Here is a 21,332-nt window from a genome sequence, read left to right as displayed (position 1 = left end):
ACTATATGAATATGGATGATGTTTGCTTCGTATTCAAAGCAGGAAAACATAAGAAGTAGTGCAGACACCAGGGTGCCTCCTCTCTCTGACTTAGAAAAGACACTTAGGCATTAAAAACACGATGAAGACTACAATAATTCATTTGCTACAGAAATTGTTTCTCCATTCAAAGTCTAGGCAACTGCACCATGCGTAATCACATAATTCAAATCTGTTTTAAATGTGTGGGCTTTCTAAAGACTTCCATCTTCAACATTTTATTTTGAACCATAGGTTTGGACACACACAACTTTGGACAAACCAGTCAACCTTCAAGGCGTAAGCGTAGATGTAACAGAGTAAGGTTTGCGTTAATCAGGCTGCAAGCCTTAACTCCGCAATGACTGAAGTGATTTTGAATTAAATAGCACTGGCTGATTTGGCACTCATTGTGTGTGAGCTCTTTGTATTAGTTTCCATTAGATGTTGATTGGCCAGCGTGGGAAGGCGAAATAGAGGGGCAGCTGGAATAAAGGCCGTAATGGTTCTGGAGTACCCGACTCTCAAATAAAGTTAATTTCGACCGAACAGAACAAAATGCAGTCTACACATTTAAAAGAGGTGTAAAAGACAGTTTTACTGCAAGTAGAAGAAAGATCACAGGAGAAATGCAGGTATAGCATGATAGATTTTTTTGTTTGCATCCTGTATGCCAAAAATGAATGCATTTTCCTATCTTCAAAACAACTGCTGAGGCATTGCTCTATTTATTTATGGCATTATATTCAATTTATAGAGATTTTGAAGATTTGAAGTGTTATTGTTAGTTAAGTGTTCTCTTTTTTAGATGAAGTGAGTTTCTGCCACACCAAGGAACAAAGGCTGAGAGAATAATTCAGAATAATTCAGAACAATGTTTTGCCTGAGATAAATAATAAAAAGGAAAACTTCAAGTTGCCAGCATCTTCCATGAATGAAGTCATCTTTCATATTTGATGTCTCACGCCTGAGCCCAGTTTCCTGGATATTTAATGTAGAGACACAAATAGAGACACCAAATCATGAAGCAATGAATCAAAACTTTACATCTTCTAGATAAATTCCAGTCAAGTAAAGGGGTAAGCAAAATTACTAAAAAGAAAAAAAAAGCACACTGGGGCTTAATAAATGCAGCTTATTAACACTTAGTGGAGTGCGGCTTATGTGGTTCCTTGCACTGTGTAGAAATCATTAAACATGTTTTTAAACCTTGCTTGTGATCGCGTAAGCGTCAATTATATGGGTAGAGCACATTGCAAGACACATTATGCATGATATGCTTTTTCCTGACAACATGATAATACAAACATGGCAAAGAGCCAAAAGGACAGGAACAAATAAATATGAAAAGAATTTGTACCTGAAGATGTATTTTAAAAAATGGCCATTGAGTGTAGGTGAACAGTTGAACACCTTGTACCGGAAGTCCCATAGTTACGAACGCCCGACTTACGAACATCGCGTTCTTATGTACCAACCTCCGTAAGGCCTATTACAGTAATCAACACCACATGAACTACACTTAACTTTAATTCCACATAAACACTGATTTAAAAACATTACTCGTTGGTAACCCAAGGAATTCCTGTATTGACACTTTGACAGTCTCACTAATACTGTGTCTTTGTAAAGCAAGCCAGCTGGATTGTGAACTCAAACCTCTTCAAACGATCCAGAACATGGCAGCACATTTGTTTGTCAACATGCCAACCAAAGTATGCATGTCACACTACTTTTCATCGCTTTCAACTGATGCTTAAAATCCAAATCCTTTCATGCTGCTTACAAAGCGGTGACCAGAACAGCACCCACCACCTCATGGGCTCCCTCATGCCAGTCGGTGCTGCTTTTTGATCACTATGCTCTCTTTCTGAACGCAACCACAAATCCCAACATAACCCTAACCCTTTTCTGTGGTGGACCAAATAGAAATTATTGAAGTTGAAGGCAGTCTCAGTTTATACATATGCTTCTTCTATATTGAAAGGATAGCTAGACAGACAGACAGATAGAGCTCTAAAGACTGCTGGTGTGAGAAAGGTGGTATTCATGGTACACGTTATTAATATAATTACCAGGAGTAGAAGTATTTGAGTCACAGAACTGTGTTGCTCCATGGAATAATCTCCAAATTTCTCAATCTTAAACATGGCATCACATAGACACAGACACAGACACAGACCTACACCCACACCCACACCCACACACACACACACACACCCACACAGACACAGTTCTTGGATAAAGAGAGATGTATTTATGGTTTTTATAGCATCCATTATTTGCACAAGGGTAAAGAAGCATCATGAAATATTCATCAGGTGTCTGATGTCATTTTATGTAGTGTGAAATGGAAGGCAGAGATGCGGGAGGACAGCGGGAATAGAGGAGGTATGGACAAAGAGAGCACAAAAAAAGTAAACACGGAGGAAAGTGGGGGTAGAAAGTGTCTGCGGCAAGTTTTGAGTGATGCCTCTTTTTATTAAAAACACCAGTGGGGTTTGCATGTGTGCCTCTGGATGAATAAGCAGGGAGGCTGAGCTATGTTTCTTTGTGCAATGCTGTCTTCCTCCTCAACCTCAGACACGTCTCATCTTCTTTTGGCGTCCTCCTTTTGACGTCAAACCACTGTTTACTGCTTCGGGCGGGGAGATACGTGAGACGGCAGATGCTGATTCTGTTCAGGGCATCTATCATCTTCTTCCATAACAACTATACGACTACTAAAAATACTGCTACTACTAATGATAATAATTATTTCACTTTTCAAATATCAATTGTCATCATACAACAGGAAAATTAGAGCAAAATTAAAATACCAGGGAGTGAAGACACTGCACTACTGAAAGCTATGGGCACTTCTATCAGACCTACTTGCACCATTTACCATCAACACTGTTTTTCTTATGAACTTGTAGGGTAGTTTTTGTGTAAAAATATTGTTTAACAGCATGTATGTATGTATGTATGTATGTATGTATGTATGTATGTATGTATGTATGTATGTATTAACTATGAACATTGTGAAACTGCATGAAAAGTGTGTGCATGTGTTTGGAAAGGAAATTTCTCAGTCTGGGATAATAAAAGGGTATTCTTCTTCTTCTTTAAGCACGCTTTAAGGATTATTATGGTGGCATGTTACTCACAAGGTTTTATAATTCAATTAAATCAACAGTTTTATATCTTGACTTTACAGTGATATTATCTATATATTTCTCACACACTCACACACACACACACACACACACACACACACACACACACACACACACACACACACACACACACACACACACACACACACACACACACACACACGGATACAGTCACAGGATGAGTCTGATTCTAATCTAGATTCCAGCTAATCTGCTCCACAGGATCCCCCACCCATTAGCACTATCAGTCAATCAATTGATTTTGTAATGATCTCATACAAAGTCTGTAATTACTTTGCTAGCTCTATAGCTGTACCAACCGCACTGTCTTGGCATGGCACGGGCGGCATATGCTGTTGAAATAAAGTTTACTTCAAGTCCTGTCCTGGTTTGAGCCAATCTTGATTAAAGCCAGGAGGGAAGGGAAGATATTGTGCACATATATTTTCCAGCACATTTCTAAAGTAAGTGCCCATACCTGAGCCAGTGTGTTTGGCAGACTACAAGGATAAGCTCCAGTAAGCCCGAGGAATACTACAAAGGAATACACTGGGGGTAATTACAATGTGTGTTTATGTCTGCATGTGTGTGTGCAGAGGGAAGAGGAAAGATTGTGGTGAGGGGGTGAAGGGGTGGTGGGGAGCGGCATTATTCCCTGAAGTGCATTCCATCCCATCTAAGAAAGTCTTGCTGTAAGCAAAGCGCATCCGTACAAAGACATGCATCTGGACCATAAATAGCTTTATCGTATGCGGCCGCATAGCTGTGTGTTCGAGCAGCGTATGTGGAATGCATAATTGCATGTAAGTGTGTTTATTCCGTGCATTCACAAGAACACTGACACCTGAGTGAAAGCCACTGAGGTGCAATGAAACCAAGCCTGAGCAGAAGAAGCAATTTTCATAATCATACCATCACTGCCTCCCCAAGGTGTGTGTGAAATCAGCTGTACATTTAATGGCGTGGCACTGAGCTCTTGTGTGAAAATAGGAACGTGGTGTAACACTGAACTCAGTCAGGACTGGCCATCAACAGTTCCTCTGGAGTTCCTCTGCTGTAAGGCTGAGTGCAATATTACCTTTCACAACACTCAGTTCTTTTCCATCAGAGTGGAAGAGTCCAGTCACCGCTATGCGACTCTGTAAATGAGTGGGATAAATAGTGCACCTGTTACTTTGGAATTCCAGCTGCTTCAAATGTGCTGCCAAGGGAAAGTAGTCTTGATAGGGAGCTTTGATGATCAAAAACTCCACAGTTCACCATGGGGAACACTAATGGCCAATAATAACACAGGGCTGTTACAGGGGATGGACTGTAAAAACAAAGGGGAACAGAGGACATTCCTATTGGGTCCCCAAATGGTGACAATAATTAAACAGAGAAAAAGCAATAACAAGATATGCCACTTTAGATGTCCACTGTCTCCCATTAAGATTGCTGTGGCAGTAAATAGCAGGTATATTGGTCCCTCCAGGGTCTTTGGTATAGCTTCATGGACTAATGGTTAGTGCTGCTGTCTGCTACCTTCTGGTAGACTTATTTTTACCAATTAATTTCTGCTAAGTTAAGGTCTAGCTGTCACATTAACAGTAGTGGGCTCCAAAGCCTTGTTAAAGGCAAGATGTGCCAACTCGGCATTGAGCTAAGAAACATGTTTTTGATGGGGGAAAAAAGTAAACGAGAAAGCTGCCAAGAGCTGAGTAGAGGAGATACTCTTAGCACAGTTCTCTCTAACAACATTGCGTATTGCGTGTCTTGTGAAACTGAGGGATGGCAGTGTGTAATAGCAAAGAAATGGCACACACATTCTGAGTGGAGAACTCAGAGGCCTTCCTGTTCCTTTCTTAACTGGGATCGATCCTACAGGGAACCAGGATCAATACGATTTTGGTTAAATAACAGATGCTTGGTCGAGGCAAAGCAGGACGTTTAACCACTACATCCTGTCCTCGCCATTAGTATATCAGCTAACACAGTGTGTATATCTGACTATTTATTGCTCTGCTCAAAACCCAAACAGGCAGCTACAAAATAAGCTCACAGACTTTTTCAATTTGGGATTATATCTCCACCTGTCACCTTGTTGGTTATTCCTTCATATAACTCCAAGCACAATAAGTGATCTTGGTGCTCAACAGTGAGTATCAAATGTTTTTAAAATGGCTGAAATGTCAAGCGCCAATCATTTTTCAAATGGGCTATGTATTATTATTGTTTTGTATCTGCATATCAGCAATTTGGTGTTTTCTTAAAGAAATCAATGTGCATATAAACAGTGTTTTCCACGATCATAATCTCGCTCTAAAGCTGTGATGGGGGAGGCAGTGAGTTGAGATAAAGCCAATCTTAAAAGTGTCTCTAAAACCACTTAGATTTTAATCTAACCTGCGACTAGCAACATTGTTTGGACATGAAGAAATAGTGTCCCAGATCAACTCAAATTTCCATGTAGGCAGGTTGGAGTGTTAATTCTGTTGCAATCGAACATATCAAGAAATTACTATTAACTACCAGTGGAAGAGTCGACCATTCCTTCCTGCTGGACATACAGGGTGGATTTGAAGCATTTTCTTTGGGTTTGTTGTGTCTCCCTCTTCATTTAATATAAGTGTAAATACAAATGTATGGTTTGCTGACAGTAGGTACCAAGAGAAAGCATGGCATGGCTCCTGTTTCCTCCTCAACTTCACTTTACTTTGAGGCTCCTTTTTCAAGCCAACTGAGAGAGATGTCGACAGTGAAGATAGATTTCCCAGAACATGGGGAAATTCAAGGCCCGGTGGCAGAGTGCATGTTTCTTACCACACACCCGAATCCCACCGTACACAAAAAAGAAAAGGAAATTTCAACTGCAATCATCAATTCATCCACCTGCCTGACTGGTGGAAATGAAAACAGGTTGGCGAGATGAGGGCCCAGAGGGCAAGCAGCCCAGAGCGGCATGTGTCTGCCTGTCATACATGGGCCAAGGCTACATCAGTCAGCCCTGTCATAGTGCCCACTAAACAGCAGTAGGCGATGACAAAAGTGTGGGAGAATAAGGGGAAAGAACAGCAGGAGACAGCCAAAGAGAGAGCTAGGGGTGTGATGGTGTCAAAATGATATAAAATGGGTATAGGCCAATATAATACCATTCAGCAATATCAGCAGGGTTAAATTTGACTCCTCTATCGCTAATATTTTGGATTGCTGGCTCCTTTCCCAAACATTGACTGGGCACAGGTCCCATTTGTGGTACTACTGTCACAACAGAGGAGAGCTGGATGACAAGTGCTGAATTTCAACCAATGGCAGTGGAATTGAGACAGTGCCGTTTATCTACTGTGAGGAAGCAATGGCCTGAAATTTCCACCAGGATTCCAATTAAGATGATTCACAATTTTAAAAGGCCCACAGCTCTTTATTTTTATCCGGGAATATCTGCATGCTGCTTGCCAGAACCAGCAGTAAGGGAAAAGTGCACCAGTAAAGCCAGCCAGTATATTACTAGAAAGGGTTCGCCGACAGCAGTTAGAGTAGAATTTTAGACAAAATTCAATGAAATGCTATTGTTTAGTTACAGTCTATGGATGTTCCCGAAGCTGATTGTGCAGGTCTTATCTTGTGTTTATTATCCATAAGAGTATCCTGCTCTACTCCCCTCATTTCTGAACCACACTCTATTGAATGTGACCCCACCTTCTAGAAATGGGGTCACGAAAATGTATGGTTTACATCAAGACACTGAAATCGAGAGCAACAGTCCATTGCACAACACCAATCTAACCTTTAAGCCGAGTCTCTGTGTGTGTGTGTGTGCATATAAAACACTGGATTGGGTGTTGTGAAAGTTTATCCCTGTGTTCTAGAACTGTAAGGGTTGTTTTTCTGTGTGAATAACATTTGCTGACAGATAAGGAAGCAGCCTGAACATGTCAAATAATAATGAGAAGAAATCAGTCCTGCTATTACCTAATCAGAACTCTGTTTATACTAAAGGTGAAAAAAAACAGACAGGAAAAGGTATCTGTGTTTTTATACTTGCATAAACACAGCCATTTTCTGGATAAATAATTATTCACAGTGTGTGTGGCAGTTGATTACAGCTTCCCCTGTTGTGTGTAATGGGATGGAGACATTCACTCATCAAATATTGATGAAATGGATGTTGATGCTTTCCATCATGGCAGTTAATCACGGGCTGCAGTAAACACTAAGGGTAAGTGTGATGCGATGTGGTGACTGTCGTTATTTGGGATGTAGGGTGAAAGCTGATTGGTTGCTTACTTGGTGTGTGGAGGTAGCTGGTGGCATGAAGCTGTGTAATTAAGGTAATTTTCAAAATCATGCATTGAAGTCGAGCAACAAAAGCTGTGTGAGAATGCTTGATTCACTCTCACTTGTCCTTCTGTGAACAGGTATGAGAAAATATAAAGAAGAAGTTCACGATGCCAGGATGCAATTTTTCCCACTTTGGTAAAGGCTTTGCTTGTGAGGTCATTTTAGTCCAAAGTCAATACAAAAGATTACAGGAATAGAGAAAACCCACAAATACTGAGTCTATATGTTTTTAGGGGAATGCAGGTAGGGGTAGGGTTATGTGACCTCAACCTACAAATACTCAGCCATGATCCCACAAACTTAACCTACTACCTAACAGGTAGGACATATCGATTAATGTGACAGCGTCTGACCATTCACATCCTTCAGACCTTGGCCACAGTGGGGAAAAAAAATATTGATGCCAGGGTAGGTCACAGAATTGGCATATGCTCATTCTTTGTCCCATTTATCCAAACCAAAAAGACAGAGAGGGAGAGAGATGCAGACACCAGAGGTTGATGCTATAGGAAGAGGCCAGGTAATTGATCACCGGCACATGTGAGCCAAATACAGTTCATAAAAGATTAAAGTCGTCATCAATTCATCTGGATACACGGTTGTGCACAGTAACACTCACTGGCCAAAATTCCCAATATGTTTATCCTTCTACCATATATTTCCTCTCATTCTGAATGAGCATGAGCCAGCTGGAAACAGGGAAAGACCCAATAACAACTGAGGTTTAGCATGCAGGAAGCATCAATCCACTGAGCACAGGCGAACACAAACCGCAGGCTGGAAAAAGAGAGAAGAGCCCTGTATCACCAGAGAGACTAACTCTTTGATCCGCATTTGATCTCTGTTTGTCTTCAAGACACTGTATGGCTGTCACGTTAAGGTCAAAAAGTAAAAGCAGAGGACCTTTAGGAGAGACAATGTGTTTTAACACTGAAGATAAGATCAAGTTCAGGCAGAGAACAAATTGTCAAATACATGAGGATTGCACAAAGGAGAGAGGAGAAGAGAAGGAGAATATTGAGGGGTAGCCTGCTTGTGTCTGAAGATAGTTCATTAATACTGAGCAGATTTTGTTCAAAGGAATTTCTACACAGTTAAGGCTGCTCTTCTCTCCACTGTCCTATTGAAGCAATAAAACCCAGCCCAAAAATGAAATGCAGTCGCATCAGATTGTACAAATTGTATTCCGACTCTAGTGGAATCATAAATTTGTGTCTGACTCTTATTCGGGGGTTTTGGAGAAGCACACCAGCCTATGCACATACACAAGGAAAGCAGGCTCAAGTAGCTAATTACTATGCAGGAATAACTAATGCTTGCTGAATGCAGTGTTTATTTTAAAAAGCCATTATGCAAGGTAATGAATATGCGGAGACTCTTGGGGGCCAGCAGTTCAGCAAGTCTACTGTTTACTCTGCGTTAAAAGGGTGCTGCTTGCAATTGGGTTCATTATAAGATGCTCTGTATTCAGGGGGAAAGAGGGTGATTCACAGAATTGTGATGTATAGACTGTATTAGGACAGTTAATTACAAACAATGCTATAAAGGATTTCTTTTACAATTATTTTCACATTGACAAGACTGACCTAACTTTAATACATGGTCTATTTTGTATTGCATACTAAGATGTTGAGTGCCTGTATATTTATGTATTGTTTATATTTCCATGCTTTTGTTCAATAATCAATTTTAATTATTCAATGCACATTATTAAAGTGATTGTTAACTGCTTTGAAAATTGAAAAATCTAATAGAATATCTTTCCCGAAAATGTAATAATTCAAAACACTGAAGGCCTCGTCTCTGTGAAAGGTCATGGGTCAAAATAAGCCTCATAAGTGATTACTGTGACACTGGATAGAAAAATGTCAGTGGGTGGGTCAGCAGCATTAACACTAGCTGGCGTCTCTTGGATCTGTAGCAGAAAGGGCAGGTAGCCCGTGAAAAGGTGAAAAAATAATAATGAGTGTGTTGAAGTGCATGGGATTTGAGCCAAGGCTTAGTATGTTTGCCACATTTACCACTCTGACAACTAATTTGCCCTAACATTTCAGCAAAAAGGTCAGACAACCTTCTCCCCAGGTTTATGAATAGTGTATAGGGGCTGTGCCTGATGGACAAGAGAAACAGCGAACAAGGCAGATAGGAGTTGTGTTCATTGACTCAGCTTAGAGAGAGCAGGGGGGTGGCTCATGTCAGTGTCCAGATGGGATCTGCTTTATATCCCTTAAATCAGCAGTGGAGCTCATCTTATTCAACTGGGCCACATGCTTAAGGCACTGAATTGTTTGGGATGCACGGCACATTTCACAATAGGATGAAGAGACCGCATTAATGTTTTACTACATTGTATCTTTTTTATTAGCATTGGTTGATTTCACGTCACATTAAAGTACACCAAACTATGCTGCGTTTGACGTGGCTGTTATCTCCTTTTCCAGAAATGGTTCCTCAAGTTTACTGCGTTGCGTTGTAATTGCTCCTTTTATGACGTCACAACCTAGTTCTGCTAACGATGCAGCAACTGGAGGGACGTCTGTACAGATGTTTGAGCTGGTACGTTCTGCGCTCAATAATACAGTATCACAGAGTAAGAAGACGAAGGCATGTTCTGATGTTGCTTTGAACTAATTATTTCTCCTCTGCACAATCATACTCTAGGATAGATTATTTTCTTATAGACAACTCTCTCAAACCCTGTGTTGCTTTCTCTGACTACCTAGGCATTCTAATATCTGAACATGCGCCATTACTATTAGATATCCAACTGTCAACATACAAATCCTCCCCTCCCCTGTGGTTTAACCCATTACTGCTGGCAGATAACACAGTCTGCTACACAATCTCTGATTCCATTGATGACTTCCTCTTTCTCTTTCAGTTTCGTTTCATTTTTGTTTTCTATCCCATGCGGGCCAGGACGGGGTTGTGTGAATGTGGGATTGTGTGTTTGTTGGGATGGTTCAGGTCTTTGGGTGGGATATCTTCTTTGTTTTTCTCTCTCCCTCGTGTGTCTCCTTCTACCTTTTTTCTCTTCACCACAGCCTATGATGCGATCTGTAGCTGCCTACACTGCTCTTTGACATTATCCTGTAAAAACTGTACCTATGAGATCATCGCATAACTATCAGTGATCTCATCCTGGACTCTGCATCCACTCTACTGTGCCATGTTCTCACAACCTTCTGCGGCCATGGCTTTCTGTCATTTCGGTTTCAATTTACTTGAACATTATATTGCCTATTTTGCCTCAGTGTCTAAGTTCTCCTTTCTCTCTCCCTCTGGCTCTCTGCCTCCCTTCAAAAATCGACAACGATAGTAATAACAAATATACAACCTTCTTTCTTTTCTCTGTCTCTCTCTCATTTCCCCCTTTCTGTATAAAAAACAATCTCCAAAATGTCCCATAACTGTATGCGCACTGTCATGACAAATGCTTGCTTCAATAAGAATATACAACAAAACTTTACTTCTCCCCCAGAGTTTCCTGTGTTCTCTCGTCTCACAGTCCTGTTGAGATGAAGGCCCTGTCCTGCTATTAGTATAAATATCATTAGTCATATTTATTATTTTACTTTATCTATATTATTTATTATCCATGATTTATTGTTGCTACTACTGTGCTTCTCTCTTTCTATCTCTCTCTCTATACCCAACCGGTCAGGGCAGATGGCCGCCCACCTAGAGCCCGGTTCTGCTAAAGGTTTCTTCCTATTAAAGGAGAGTTTTCCTTTTTCCTGTTGCCAAGTGCTTGCTCATGGGAGATTGTCGGGCTTCTTTAAATACTTTAATGTATGAAAAGTGCATTGAGATAAAGTTTGTTGTGATCAGGCACTATATACATAAAATTGAATTGAACTAATTGCTCTACATTTGTTCCAACAGGGATCAGTAACTGCTGATGCACACCAAACTTGGTAGGTGTGAAAACAAAGAAAATGAAAGTTGTAATGAATTCTCTCTCTGAGACACTTGGGAGTTACGCCTGTGGTTTAACAATCTGTTCTTTTTCCATATCCTGCAAATTCCATCCACTTGAAGCTGACATTAGAGGCTGTGCACCGAACACAATTTTCAATCAACAAGGTGGTGGCTGGGATCAAGTGCTACCGAGTACCAGGTAGTACTATCTTACCTAGACTCCATCCTGGGAGTCAGAGATACGGACTGAACACACATGCAGACAAGCCTTTGCTGAAATGTCCACGGATGAGGTCATTCAACACTCCCGCTAAGGAAAAATTGTTGTCTCTTTCTTTGTGGGATTCACGAAAGATATGAGAGACGCAGGGGGAGTTGGCAGAAAGCCTCATTGAACAGGGAAATGAATGTTGTACTCAAATGTGTGATACCACTGTTAACAGAATAATTGCTTTGAGAAAGAGCACACATTCATGTACATTAATACACAGCCTTGGTGCACTGAGCAGAAATTACTTTCCCACACTACTTCAGTACAGTCTCCTCAGCAATTCACAGGGTCACGCAGTTGCAGAGTTCCTCTTCCTCACCGGCATGGCAGGCTGCCGCTATATGAAAAAATCCAATTCCCAAGATTCTCTTCCTCCAGATGGGCCGAGCCAGCAACACTTGTTCAATTAAAGGCATTGGGGGAGACGTAACCACTTTATTATCTGCAGGATGGTCAACATTGATCAGCCTGTACTGGACCACTCACAGTCTCAGCTTTATCTGAGCCCTGAACAGTAATACACACAAAATCCACAATCTATTACAGTGATATTGGTATACTCTGAGTTCTTTGCATGTATAACCATATTCTGTGAGTCTAAACACAGCAAAAGAAGCAAAGCTACATCCAGGAAAAGATTGCAATATTTGATGAACTGAAACTAAATGTTGTGATGGATGTGAGTATGCATGATATTGTGCAGACAGTTATGGGACAGTTTGAAAATCGTTTTTTATACAGAAAGGGGGGGGGGAAAGAAAGCAAGACAGAAAAAAGAAAGACGGTTGTATATTTATTATCATCATTATTGTTGTTTAGCTTTTTTCGAAGAGAGGCAGAGAGCCAGAGGGAGAGAGAGATAAAGGAGATGTCCTTAGCAATATTCACTGTGCATGTTCCAGATTTATATTTGCAGGTAGAAAAAACCCAAGGATGTATTACATGCCACACTGAGTGCAAGAATGAGTTCAGTAGAACAGGAAATATTCAGAACTGAGTCAAAGTAGCATTTTTCAATTCCGGCTTGCCAGAATTTTCCCTAGAGGCGATGAAAAATCTTGAAATATCATGAAGCCAACAATGCTCTGACATGTAAACAACTGGCTGCTCCAAGGTCAAGGCCCGGTTACTTGAATGCTTTAAGGCTGCCTTAACCTGTTGTGAGAGACCCGATGTCACGTTATGAAATATGATAAACAAAAACAAAGATTCAAGGTTTAGTTTTCTAAATGTGATAAGGGACCTTTTTCTCCTTCCTACTTCTTCACTCCCTCCCTCTCGCTGTATGAATATACTTGCACGTTGTTTCCTTCCAACATGCCATCCTGCGCCATTTCCACATCTCCATCCAAAACCAGCAGGCCAGGCCCTACCCCTCACATTTACACACAGTTGGCAGGGAGAGCTTGCCCCCCCCCCCCCTGTCTGGATAAAACAGGGTCCAAAGTTTATTGAAAAATAAATATGAGCTGTGGGGGAGATATTGTGGCAGCTGCAAGACAAATGTATGGTGTTTTTGGCAACACATATTGATGACAGTGCCAGTAAAGAGAGACGAGGGGACACCTGTCAGCAGGCACAATATTCAAAATGATACTCTGTGTTTTTCTTAGGCATGACATGACATGAATAATTGCCATAAACCAGGGTGCTACAGAGGCTATACAAAGCTCACATGGGTTAACCTAACCAGCCATTATGTCAACAGCCAGCTATATCAACATCTTTCATTGCTAAAGAACAATGGTTGTGACAATTCAGAAAAATGACGATTAAAGGAGGGCTGATTTTGTGTGTTGATTCATGTCATGATTGCCACAAGGTCACAGGACCAGAAGTGCCCCAGTGCTGCAAGGCCTTTTACATTTTTCAAATAAAACAGTTAGAATTCAAGTTAGAGTTTAAGTATAACAATCAAACAAATCAGCACTTAAGCAAAAAAGTAAATGAATTCATACTCAATATAAACTAAAATAATGAGAAGGAAATTTTCCAAATACAAAATGCAAGACCACTGGAAAGACAGAAAACACACAAAGAGAGAAAGAAAAGAGGAACAAGATAGATACATATTCCGCCATTTCAATTCCAAAGGAATGTGGTTTTAGGGAGGTCCTTAGTGGCAAAACAAGATCAGTCAAGTGTTACTATTTTCTCATTATGAAACTGAGAGAGGGATGAAGAGAGAACAGCTCTGTTCCCCATTTCCCTTCTTTTATTGGTTGCTCTCATTCATCGCGATGGCCTATTGATCCCAATTTTGCCACACCATTTCGCTCAGCACTGCCTCTGTGCCACCAACAAGCCCTTCATACATAATTGTACGCTTGCTAAATGAATGTTGGATAACACATAAAGGCCGGGCCCTAAGGAAACAAAATGTTCACCTGGTGACGAAGAGCAAGTCAGAGAGGCTGCGACACCAAATTTTTCAAAGGAATCGAAGAGACGACAGAGAACTACCGATTAACTTACAGACACACACATAGCCTGTCTAGCACATTTATGCACAAAAACACACACACATACCTACAACAACAAAAAAGTGTGTCGGTAGCCACTTTCCTCAACCTTGTTGCTTAGCAGCCAGCTGGAAGTGGGAGTGAGTGTAAGTGCTTTTATTTTCTCAGCGCTGGCTGTGGGTCGGGGACAGGTAGGAGATGGACTTTTCACCGTACAATGCCCAAATGCAATCTCTCACTGTGTCATCTAGTCAGCGTGGTCTCTCAGCTTTGTAGTCAGTGGTATTTCATGGCATAATTGAATAAGGACCAGGCTGCAGGTTAACAACTATGCTACGACACTAGAAATAATGGCAAGGTTTTGGAAAAGGAAAGGCCTAACAAATGACTCCTGATGTAAGCCATGATGTCTTGGCTGTGAATACATCCACTTATAAAAGCAACAGTGGGTGATAGGTGGTAAATTGGAATGTGTCACCTTCTACTTAAAACCTCACATTCCAGTTGCAAAACATGCACTTCTGCACAGCTACCGTTTGTATGACTAAGGGAGTGTATAAACCATTACGTTAAGTTACATTATGTAAAAAAAAAAAAAAAACTCAATTTGAGATAGTAGAAATGTAATGAAATTCTTTGCTTTTTTTTTTTTTTTTTTTTTTTTTTTTTAAAGGCAACTGAGCAAGGATTGCAGATACGGGTGACAAAAGTAGGTTTTGATTAAAAAAAAATACATTTATGTCTAAATAAGGGAATATGGACAATCCAGGCAACCATCTGGACAGCTGAGAGACATGTCTTATAAGTGTAATGTTGGGGAGGAGGCTCCAGACCTTTCCTTTTGCCATCTGGGGCTTTTTTCCCCGACACTAACCTTGTCCTCATCTAACTCCATGACCCATACCTCTATTTGAAAGTGATTGGTTCATAAAAAAACAAAAACACATGCTTACTCTGGAGATCCATGTTTGTGTGACACTGCCTGGCCAGAGCAGAATGCTAAATCTGTATTTGCATTTTCTGAATTACGTGTGTAAAGCAGGGGAGGGAGATTATAGATTCTGTGACAAATCGCGATTCTTGAGACAAACGATCAATACTTTAATTTAAAAAAAGTGATTTTTATTTTTTATTTATTTACCTGGCTATGATTAATGTATTTCAGTTGGAATTGAAGTTTTCATTGACCTGAGTTCTGTTCAATTTGTGGATTAAAAAATGTGTGACGGAAACAATAAAATTGAAATGAAAAAATCTCAAATATCTCCAAAAAGTTTGTATGCTTGTTTGGAGTGGATTTTGTTGTGAGTGTGTTTAATACTAATTTGCCAAACTGTAACAGAAACAGAAGTCACAAATTGGTGGTTGTGTAGTCCTTGATGTCTTGCGTTTCATTTTCATTTGTGTGTGAAGGATTTTTGCAGAAGCATGGTGCATTTTGTGTTTTCTTCAATTTAAGAGAGTCTCCTCGTCTCCTTATACATTTTGCCCACTGGTTCAAATGTTCAAAATATCCAAAGAACACTAATTGTAGAGATAATTTAGGAATTAAATCAGAGGAAAAGAAGTTATAGCTACGCTAGACTAGAGGACGTGGGTGGCAACAGCTTTTGCTTTGGGAACATTTAACCTTCTAAAGGGAAAGCAGGTGTGCAGCAGAGTTTCTGGTGACAAACAGAATGTACATAATATCGAGCCCATTTCAGGGAATACTAACATGATTGAATGTCACCTTAAACCTCCAGTCCGCCTCCGGTTTGCAACAAGCACAGATTTGAATATATAATGATAATTAATTTCTAGAGAGCTTCGAGATGATGGCAAGTTGTTTACTTTTAAGTTAGTTTGGGAAAAAGAAGCATTTTTTGCACAACATCAATTAATGAAAACACTACGTCATCTTTTCAAAAAACATCTCTGTTTTGCACAAAACTGAAATGGAAACATGGCCCCTAATGTCTTAGTGCCAAACATTAAGAGCATATAAAAGAACAAGGTCGAACTGCACTGGATGATAACACTCCACGTTGTATCATACTACTGAAGCAGTGGCTCAGTGGGTAGTGCTTCCGCTTGGGAACCGAAGGGTCGCCGGTTCGAGCCCCTGCCGAGGTGCCCCTGAGCAAGGCACCGAACCCTAAAATTGCTCCCCCCTCTGCGAAGGGTGGTAATGTAATGTAAGTCGCTTTGGATAAAAGCGTCTGCCAAATGATCGTAATGTAATGTAATGTACTGAATGAGAGTTGAACAGCTGCATAATAAGACGGAGGGTAGTAAATAATTCCACCAACAAGTCCACCAACACAAACACCAAAACAACACCACTAAAAACAACTCCAGATTTTCCTACCAAATCTATATTGCCACTGGCAGCCACATAGAGCTGCAGTCCTGCAGAGACAGCTCCTAGATAAGCCTCTTAGCCACAACCTATACATTTATCTACCCGAAGAGGGAAGAAGGTGAAGAAGAGAGGACAGAAAATAGGGTGTACTGGTATTGGTAAAAGGAAAAAAAGGAGTATATTGTGGTGATTACAGGTGGACAAACAAATTACAAACTGATGAGATGTGGAAAACATGAGAGAAAGATATCAAAGGGAGACAGAGGAGAGGAGGATGGCCAAGACTGTATCCCTGACTGGGCATAAATAACTGCTGGAGGCAACAAAATGAGAGAAGTGGCGATATAAAGTCCAAACACTCCATAACCCCCAATTCCTCGGGAGGAACGCTCAACGGACAACATTCCCTTTATTTCCCTTTACAAAAGCAGCAAAAGCAGAGAGATGCACAATATTGTAGTGTAATAATATGATTAATGTAGTTTTTGTAGACGTGACAGTGAAGATATCACTCCAAAAGCTCAGAAGTGCTTCAATTATGACTCATGTCATAGGAAGGGGAAATATTTAACTAATGCGGGTTCATTTGAATAATGTTCAGAGGTTAGGCTCAAAGAAATATACAGTAATAGAAATAGTCAAATTATCTGTTTTAGAACACATTTTGGGAAATATGCCATGAATATAAGATTCTCAAGCAAACGAGGACATCTTGCAGTTACACACACACTCCAACACAACAGCTCCAAGCTGTGCACTGTCCGAGTCAAATCCCTCCCCATCACATCAAATGGTATTGTGTGAGGCCTTTAACTATATATTGACACCAAAGCATCTAGTGATTCTTACAAGTGGACGCCCACTCTATCCCCATACACTATGTGATCACAAAGCAGGGGAATGGAGAGAGTGAGAGAGGGAGTAAGAGAGAGATACAGAGGGAGAGAGCTGCGTGCGGTGAAATGACCGTCTTGTGGGGCTGGACTTTGGCTCTCCAGCACCTGTGGAGGGTCACTCTCCCTGCAACACCTGGTGGAGGGCATCCCACCATCTAAAGGCTCGTGAGTCCTTTCTGAACTGAACTTTCTCCTCTTTGGATACTTCTTCCCGCCCAATGATAATCCTGTGAGTGTTTGTGTTGTTGTTTTTGTTTTTGTCAAGCGAGTAAAATGCTAGCCAGTAATTTTCCACTATCGATCGGTTTGTTTGAACACTGCAAATCTCTTGTGCACTAAATGAAAAATGCACAGTTAGGCTTTATTGATTGGCAAGAATGGACAATCTTTGGCAGCTCCTGTTAAAATGTATCATTTCTTGCCACCAAGGTGATTAAATAGGAAAAAGAATGTAGGTTTATACCACAACAACAGCAGTACATTTAATATTTGGTTTAGTCTCTGGATTTTCTTTTTGCACACACAAACATTCTAGTTTGCTGTATGAATTTGTGTGTTTTCTCCCAAGCAAATAAGAACAAAATCCTTTATCTGGTTTTGATGATCTAAAGTAATCTCCTGAAACTACAGATTTTGTAATCCTGCAGGTAACATCATCTTTTTTTATTGTCACAGAGGAAAATGTTGTGGCTCTCCATGAGGGTCAGACAAAGTTTGAGGTATGGTGGCTGAGAAAGTAAAGATCATTAGCTTTGATAAGGTTGATTAAGATGAGTGTGGGCAGCTCAGAGCATCTTTCCCACAAGCGTGCCAAGTCACTAGATCTATCAGTCCGTCACAGAGGCCAGCCAGACTGCGCTAGATGGATTTGTTGCCGTGTATAAGTGTATTAGAGCTGTTTTCTCTGCTGTATTCATGGTCAAGGCCTGTCAGACCTTCAGTTGGAGGAAAATTAAGAAGCGAAACCTTCAGTATTGGAATGAAAAATGAAATATCTGGGAAACTACTACAGTACTGCCTCTGACATCCATTTCTTCACTTTTTCCTTTTCTTTTAAAAACATGGGGTAGTTAAATACATATATGCTGCATTTATGTTGCTGAATCTGGCAAGTTGTGAGGTCCCAATTGATTAAATCTCAGACACTATTAGCCAGGTATAAAAGCAATCCACACAGGTGGGATACTCCAAAACATTGGCATTGGAAGACTTCAGAAGGAGAAGCTTCCTTCATGAGGCTACATTTTGCCCATCACTGGTAAAAGTAGTCTAGGACACATACAAAATCAAAAACTTTCTTTTATACCTGTCTCTTATTGTGGCTACACTCTAATCTGTCCAGCAATGATGTCGGCTTATGCATATTGCTATCAAATGGGTTTAAGTGCATGCATCAAGGGCACCTTTGATAGCGCTTGTAAAACTGCCTTAATACAGTACATCTAGTTGTCTACAACAACTATCAAGTCAAAGTACCATTTGTCTGCTAACTGCTTGACTACAACTGCTAGTACCTTCAGATTCATTTCTTAATTAGCCTCCATATGAAGACCACTGCAGCCAGCAACACGGTAAACCTGAGCTTAGTTAATGAAACAAATAAATCACACACACACAGTCCACCAGAGGGACAACACGTTGGGCCATCACTACGAAGAAGGCAGTGAGCAGCTGGTTTGGCATTGAAAACAGGTCAGTGTCCAGGCAGATCATCAATCGAGGCCCTGCAGTGTAAGATCTAGGGGAACCGGCTACCTTCTACAGACACCTCCCCCCTCCCCTCGTGGTTTTCACCAACTCTCCCATAATCAATCTCAAAGAACCCAACACAAATAACAACAAATACGGTCATTGGGAAGCCCTAAAAATAGAAGACAAATAAGCTCTGTAGGGTTCTTCTGGGATGATATCAGAGACAATGAGCCATTAAAAGGACTATCGAGTGTGAAGATACACAACACACTGGGCATGGAAGGGTTTTTAATTAAATGAATGTAACTTTGGAGAGCACTAATTAATTGAGGTAAAGGGAGGAATTGCAAGAGCACTGTATTCTGACACTGGATCATTTATTTTCAGCTAAAATACAAATTTTGGAAAAATCCCAGGGATCCTCTGGCATTGATGTACAGCAATTTATGGAGAAAATACCTGGACCCCCAACACAAGGATCGTGCACGCCCTCACAAATTGCTTGGGGCCAACAAATTAAAAAGCGACATTTCCTACTATGTCTGGCCAGTGTCACAAAATATCTGAACACCATAGTTCAGAAAAATACTGATGCTTACAGATAATTTTTTAATCAGCTCTCTGGTGTTCTCTCTATCTGTTGGAGTCTCACTTCACTTCTGTAATCTGTAGCTGGGATTTACAGGGATGACTAGCCTGAGAGGCAGAATCAGTGGGGAGGATTTTTCCATCTGTTCCCTTAGGGGTCCCCTGAGTGCTGCCAAACACATTTGGGTCTGTCACAGGAAACAGATCTCCTCTCTCCATTACAGCATAGGGCAAAGTTCTCCTCTGAGTCCCATAATCTCCTTTACTCTTTCTCACACAAATCTTTCTGGCACCTCACCTCATTCCAGATCAGAGTGGAGGGCCCACTCTGTCAGACAGTGCTGACAGGAATTGTGGGAATGCCACCATTTCTTGCCGTCCCCCCCTCGCCTTCAACCTGACATTTTCGCATCAAAGGCTTCAGCAGTAATGACATGTGACCGGGGCTGCAAGGGCATTTGCTGCACACACATCCAAACACATTAAAGGAGGCATGCATTCCAGGTGTTGGAACAAACAGAGAATATGTCAACATCGGACTGCTAGCTCTCACAGTCAGGGACAGTCACACTATGCACATTAAATTCTAGGCTGCATTTGAAATAGGTTTTACTTTGTTAGCAGAATCTGTGAAATGACACTTTGATAAATATTTCCAATATGCCACATGATAAACACTTCATGATTGGTATAAAGACTGAGAAATTACTGCAGAATAGTAAGCTTTTGCTTAAGGGAAACTCAGAGTAAGAGGATGTTTTCACTGTGATTTCCCCTGCTAGTTCAGGCTTTGCGATAGGTTATCCATCACAACAAACTCAACTCAGAAATGGAGGAGGAGGAAACTCCAGAACATGCAAACGCATACACACTCAAACCCAAGCACTAATTCACACACACGCTCACCTCAACCACTTTGCTATCCCACAGAGAAATGCAGTTTTTCCTGTTTATCTAATTTGACAAACAGGCTCAGTGATCCAGTAGACGGAACTTTTACCAAACAGCGCAGAGCGGATGACAGACAACTGCCTGCAGACAGACAAGCTAATGCTGATCTATCCAAGCTGTTTGCTACATTCAGCACTATCTTAGTGCCTGGCCCAAGGGCTAATGAGCCCCCTCAGGAGCCCCAACTGGCAGCTTTCGATCACCTTCGTTGGAAATAGGACTGGCGACAGGCAAGCAGGAACAGCATCTAACATTTATTATGTCATACCGTATTTAATCCTCCAAATACCTGTTTACTTGTAAATTGAGTCAAGATTGCCAAATTACCTGGACAGGAAGTATGCTTGAGTGAATTTTACAAGTGCCAGAATCTAAAAACAAGAATCTGCAATAAAGGCAAAATAAATAAAAAATAAAAATAAAAAAGTAAAATAAAAAACAAATAAAGGAGAGATAGTTTTTGTTGCAAATCTGCAGCTTTTGTCTCTTTGGTAAACTGTAATGAAGGCCCCTTGGAAGTCACTTATAACCGCAGTCCAAACTGACAATGCCCCTCCCACAGGGAGAAGACACACCATTGACACCAACCAGCACTGACATTCAACATGGACGCCAGCAAAAAGGAAAGCCATCAGAGGGCCAGGGCAGCACAGCATCAGCCTTACCTTCAACAGCATATTCTTCAGCTTCAGGGGACAGTCCAAAGGGAAT

At 40.9% G+C, this 21,332-nt stretch overlaps 1 protein-coding gene across 2 annotated transcripts in view; it reads right to left on the bottom strand.

The window, feature by feature from the left end:
- The window catches only part of nrxn2b (neurexin 2b), a 372,419-nt gene that overhangs the window by 320,383 nt on the left and 30,704 nt on the right, over positions 1-21,332 (bottom strand). For both annotated transcript variants that reach the window (XM_076143906.1, XM_076143905.1), the window contains exon 2: positions 21,287-21,307. In XM_076143906.1, the coding sequence (XP_076000021.1) occupies positions 21,287-21,307 (21 nt within the window). The remainder of the gene's footprint in view (positions 1-21,286; positions 21,308-21,332) is intronic.

Source organism: Genypterus blacodes, unplaced genomic scaffold, assembly GCF_046128005.1.
Source record: "Genypterus blacodes isolate CSIRO-AG114 ecotype Tasmania unplaced genomic scaffold, CSIRO-AGI_Gbla_v1 ptg000027l_1, whole genome shotgun sequence".
Lineage (NCBI taxonomy): Eukaryota > Metazoa > Chordata > Actinopteri > Ophidiiformes > Ophidiidae > Genypterus > Genypterus blacodes.
The sequence above is the reverse complement of the archived record's forward strand: the minus strand, read 5'-3'. Positions and strand labels throughout refer to the sequence as shown.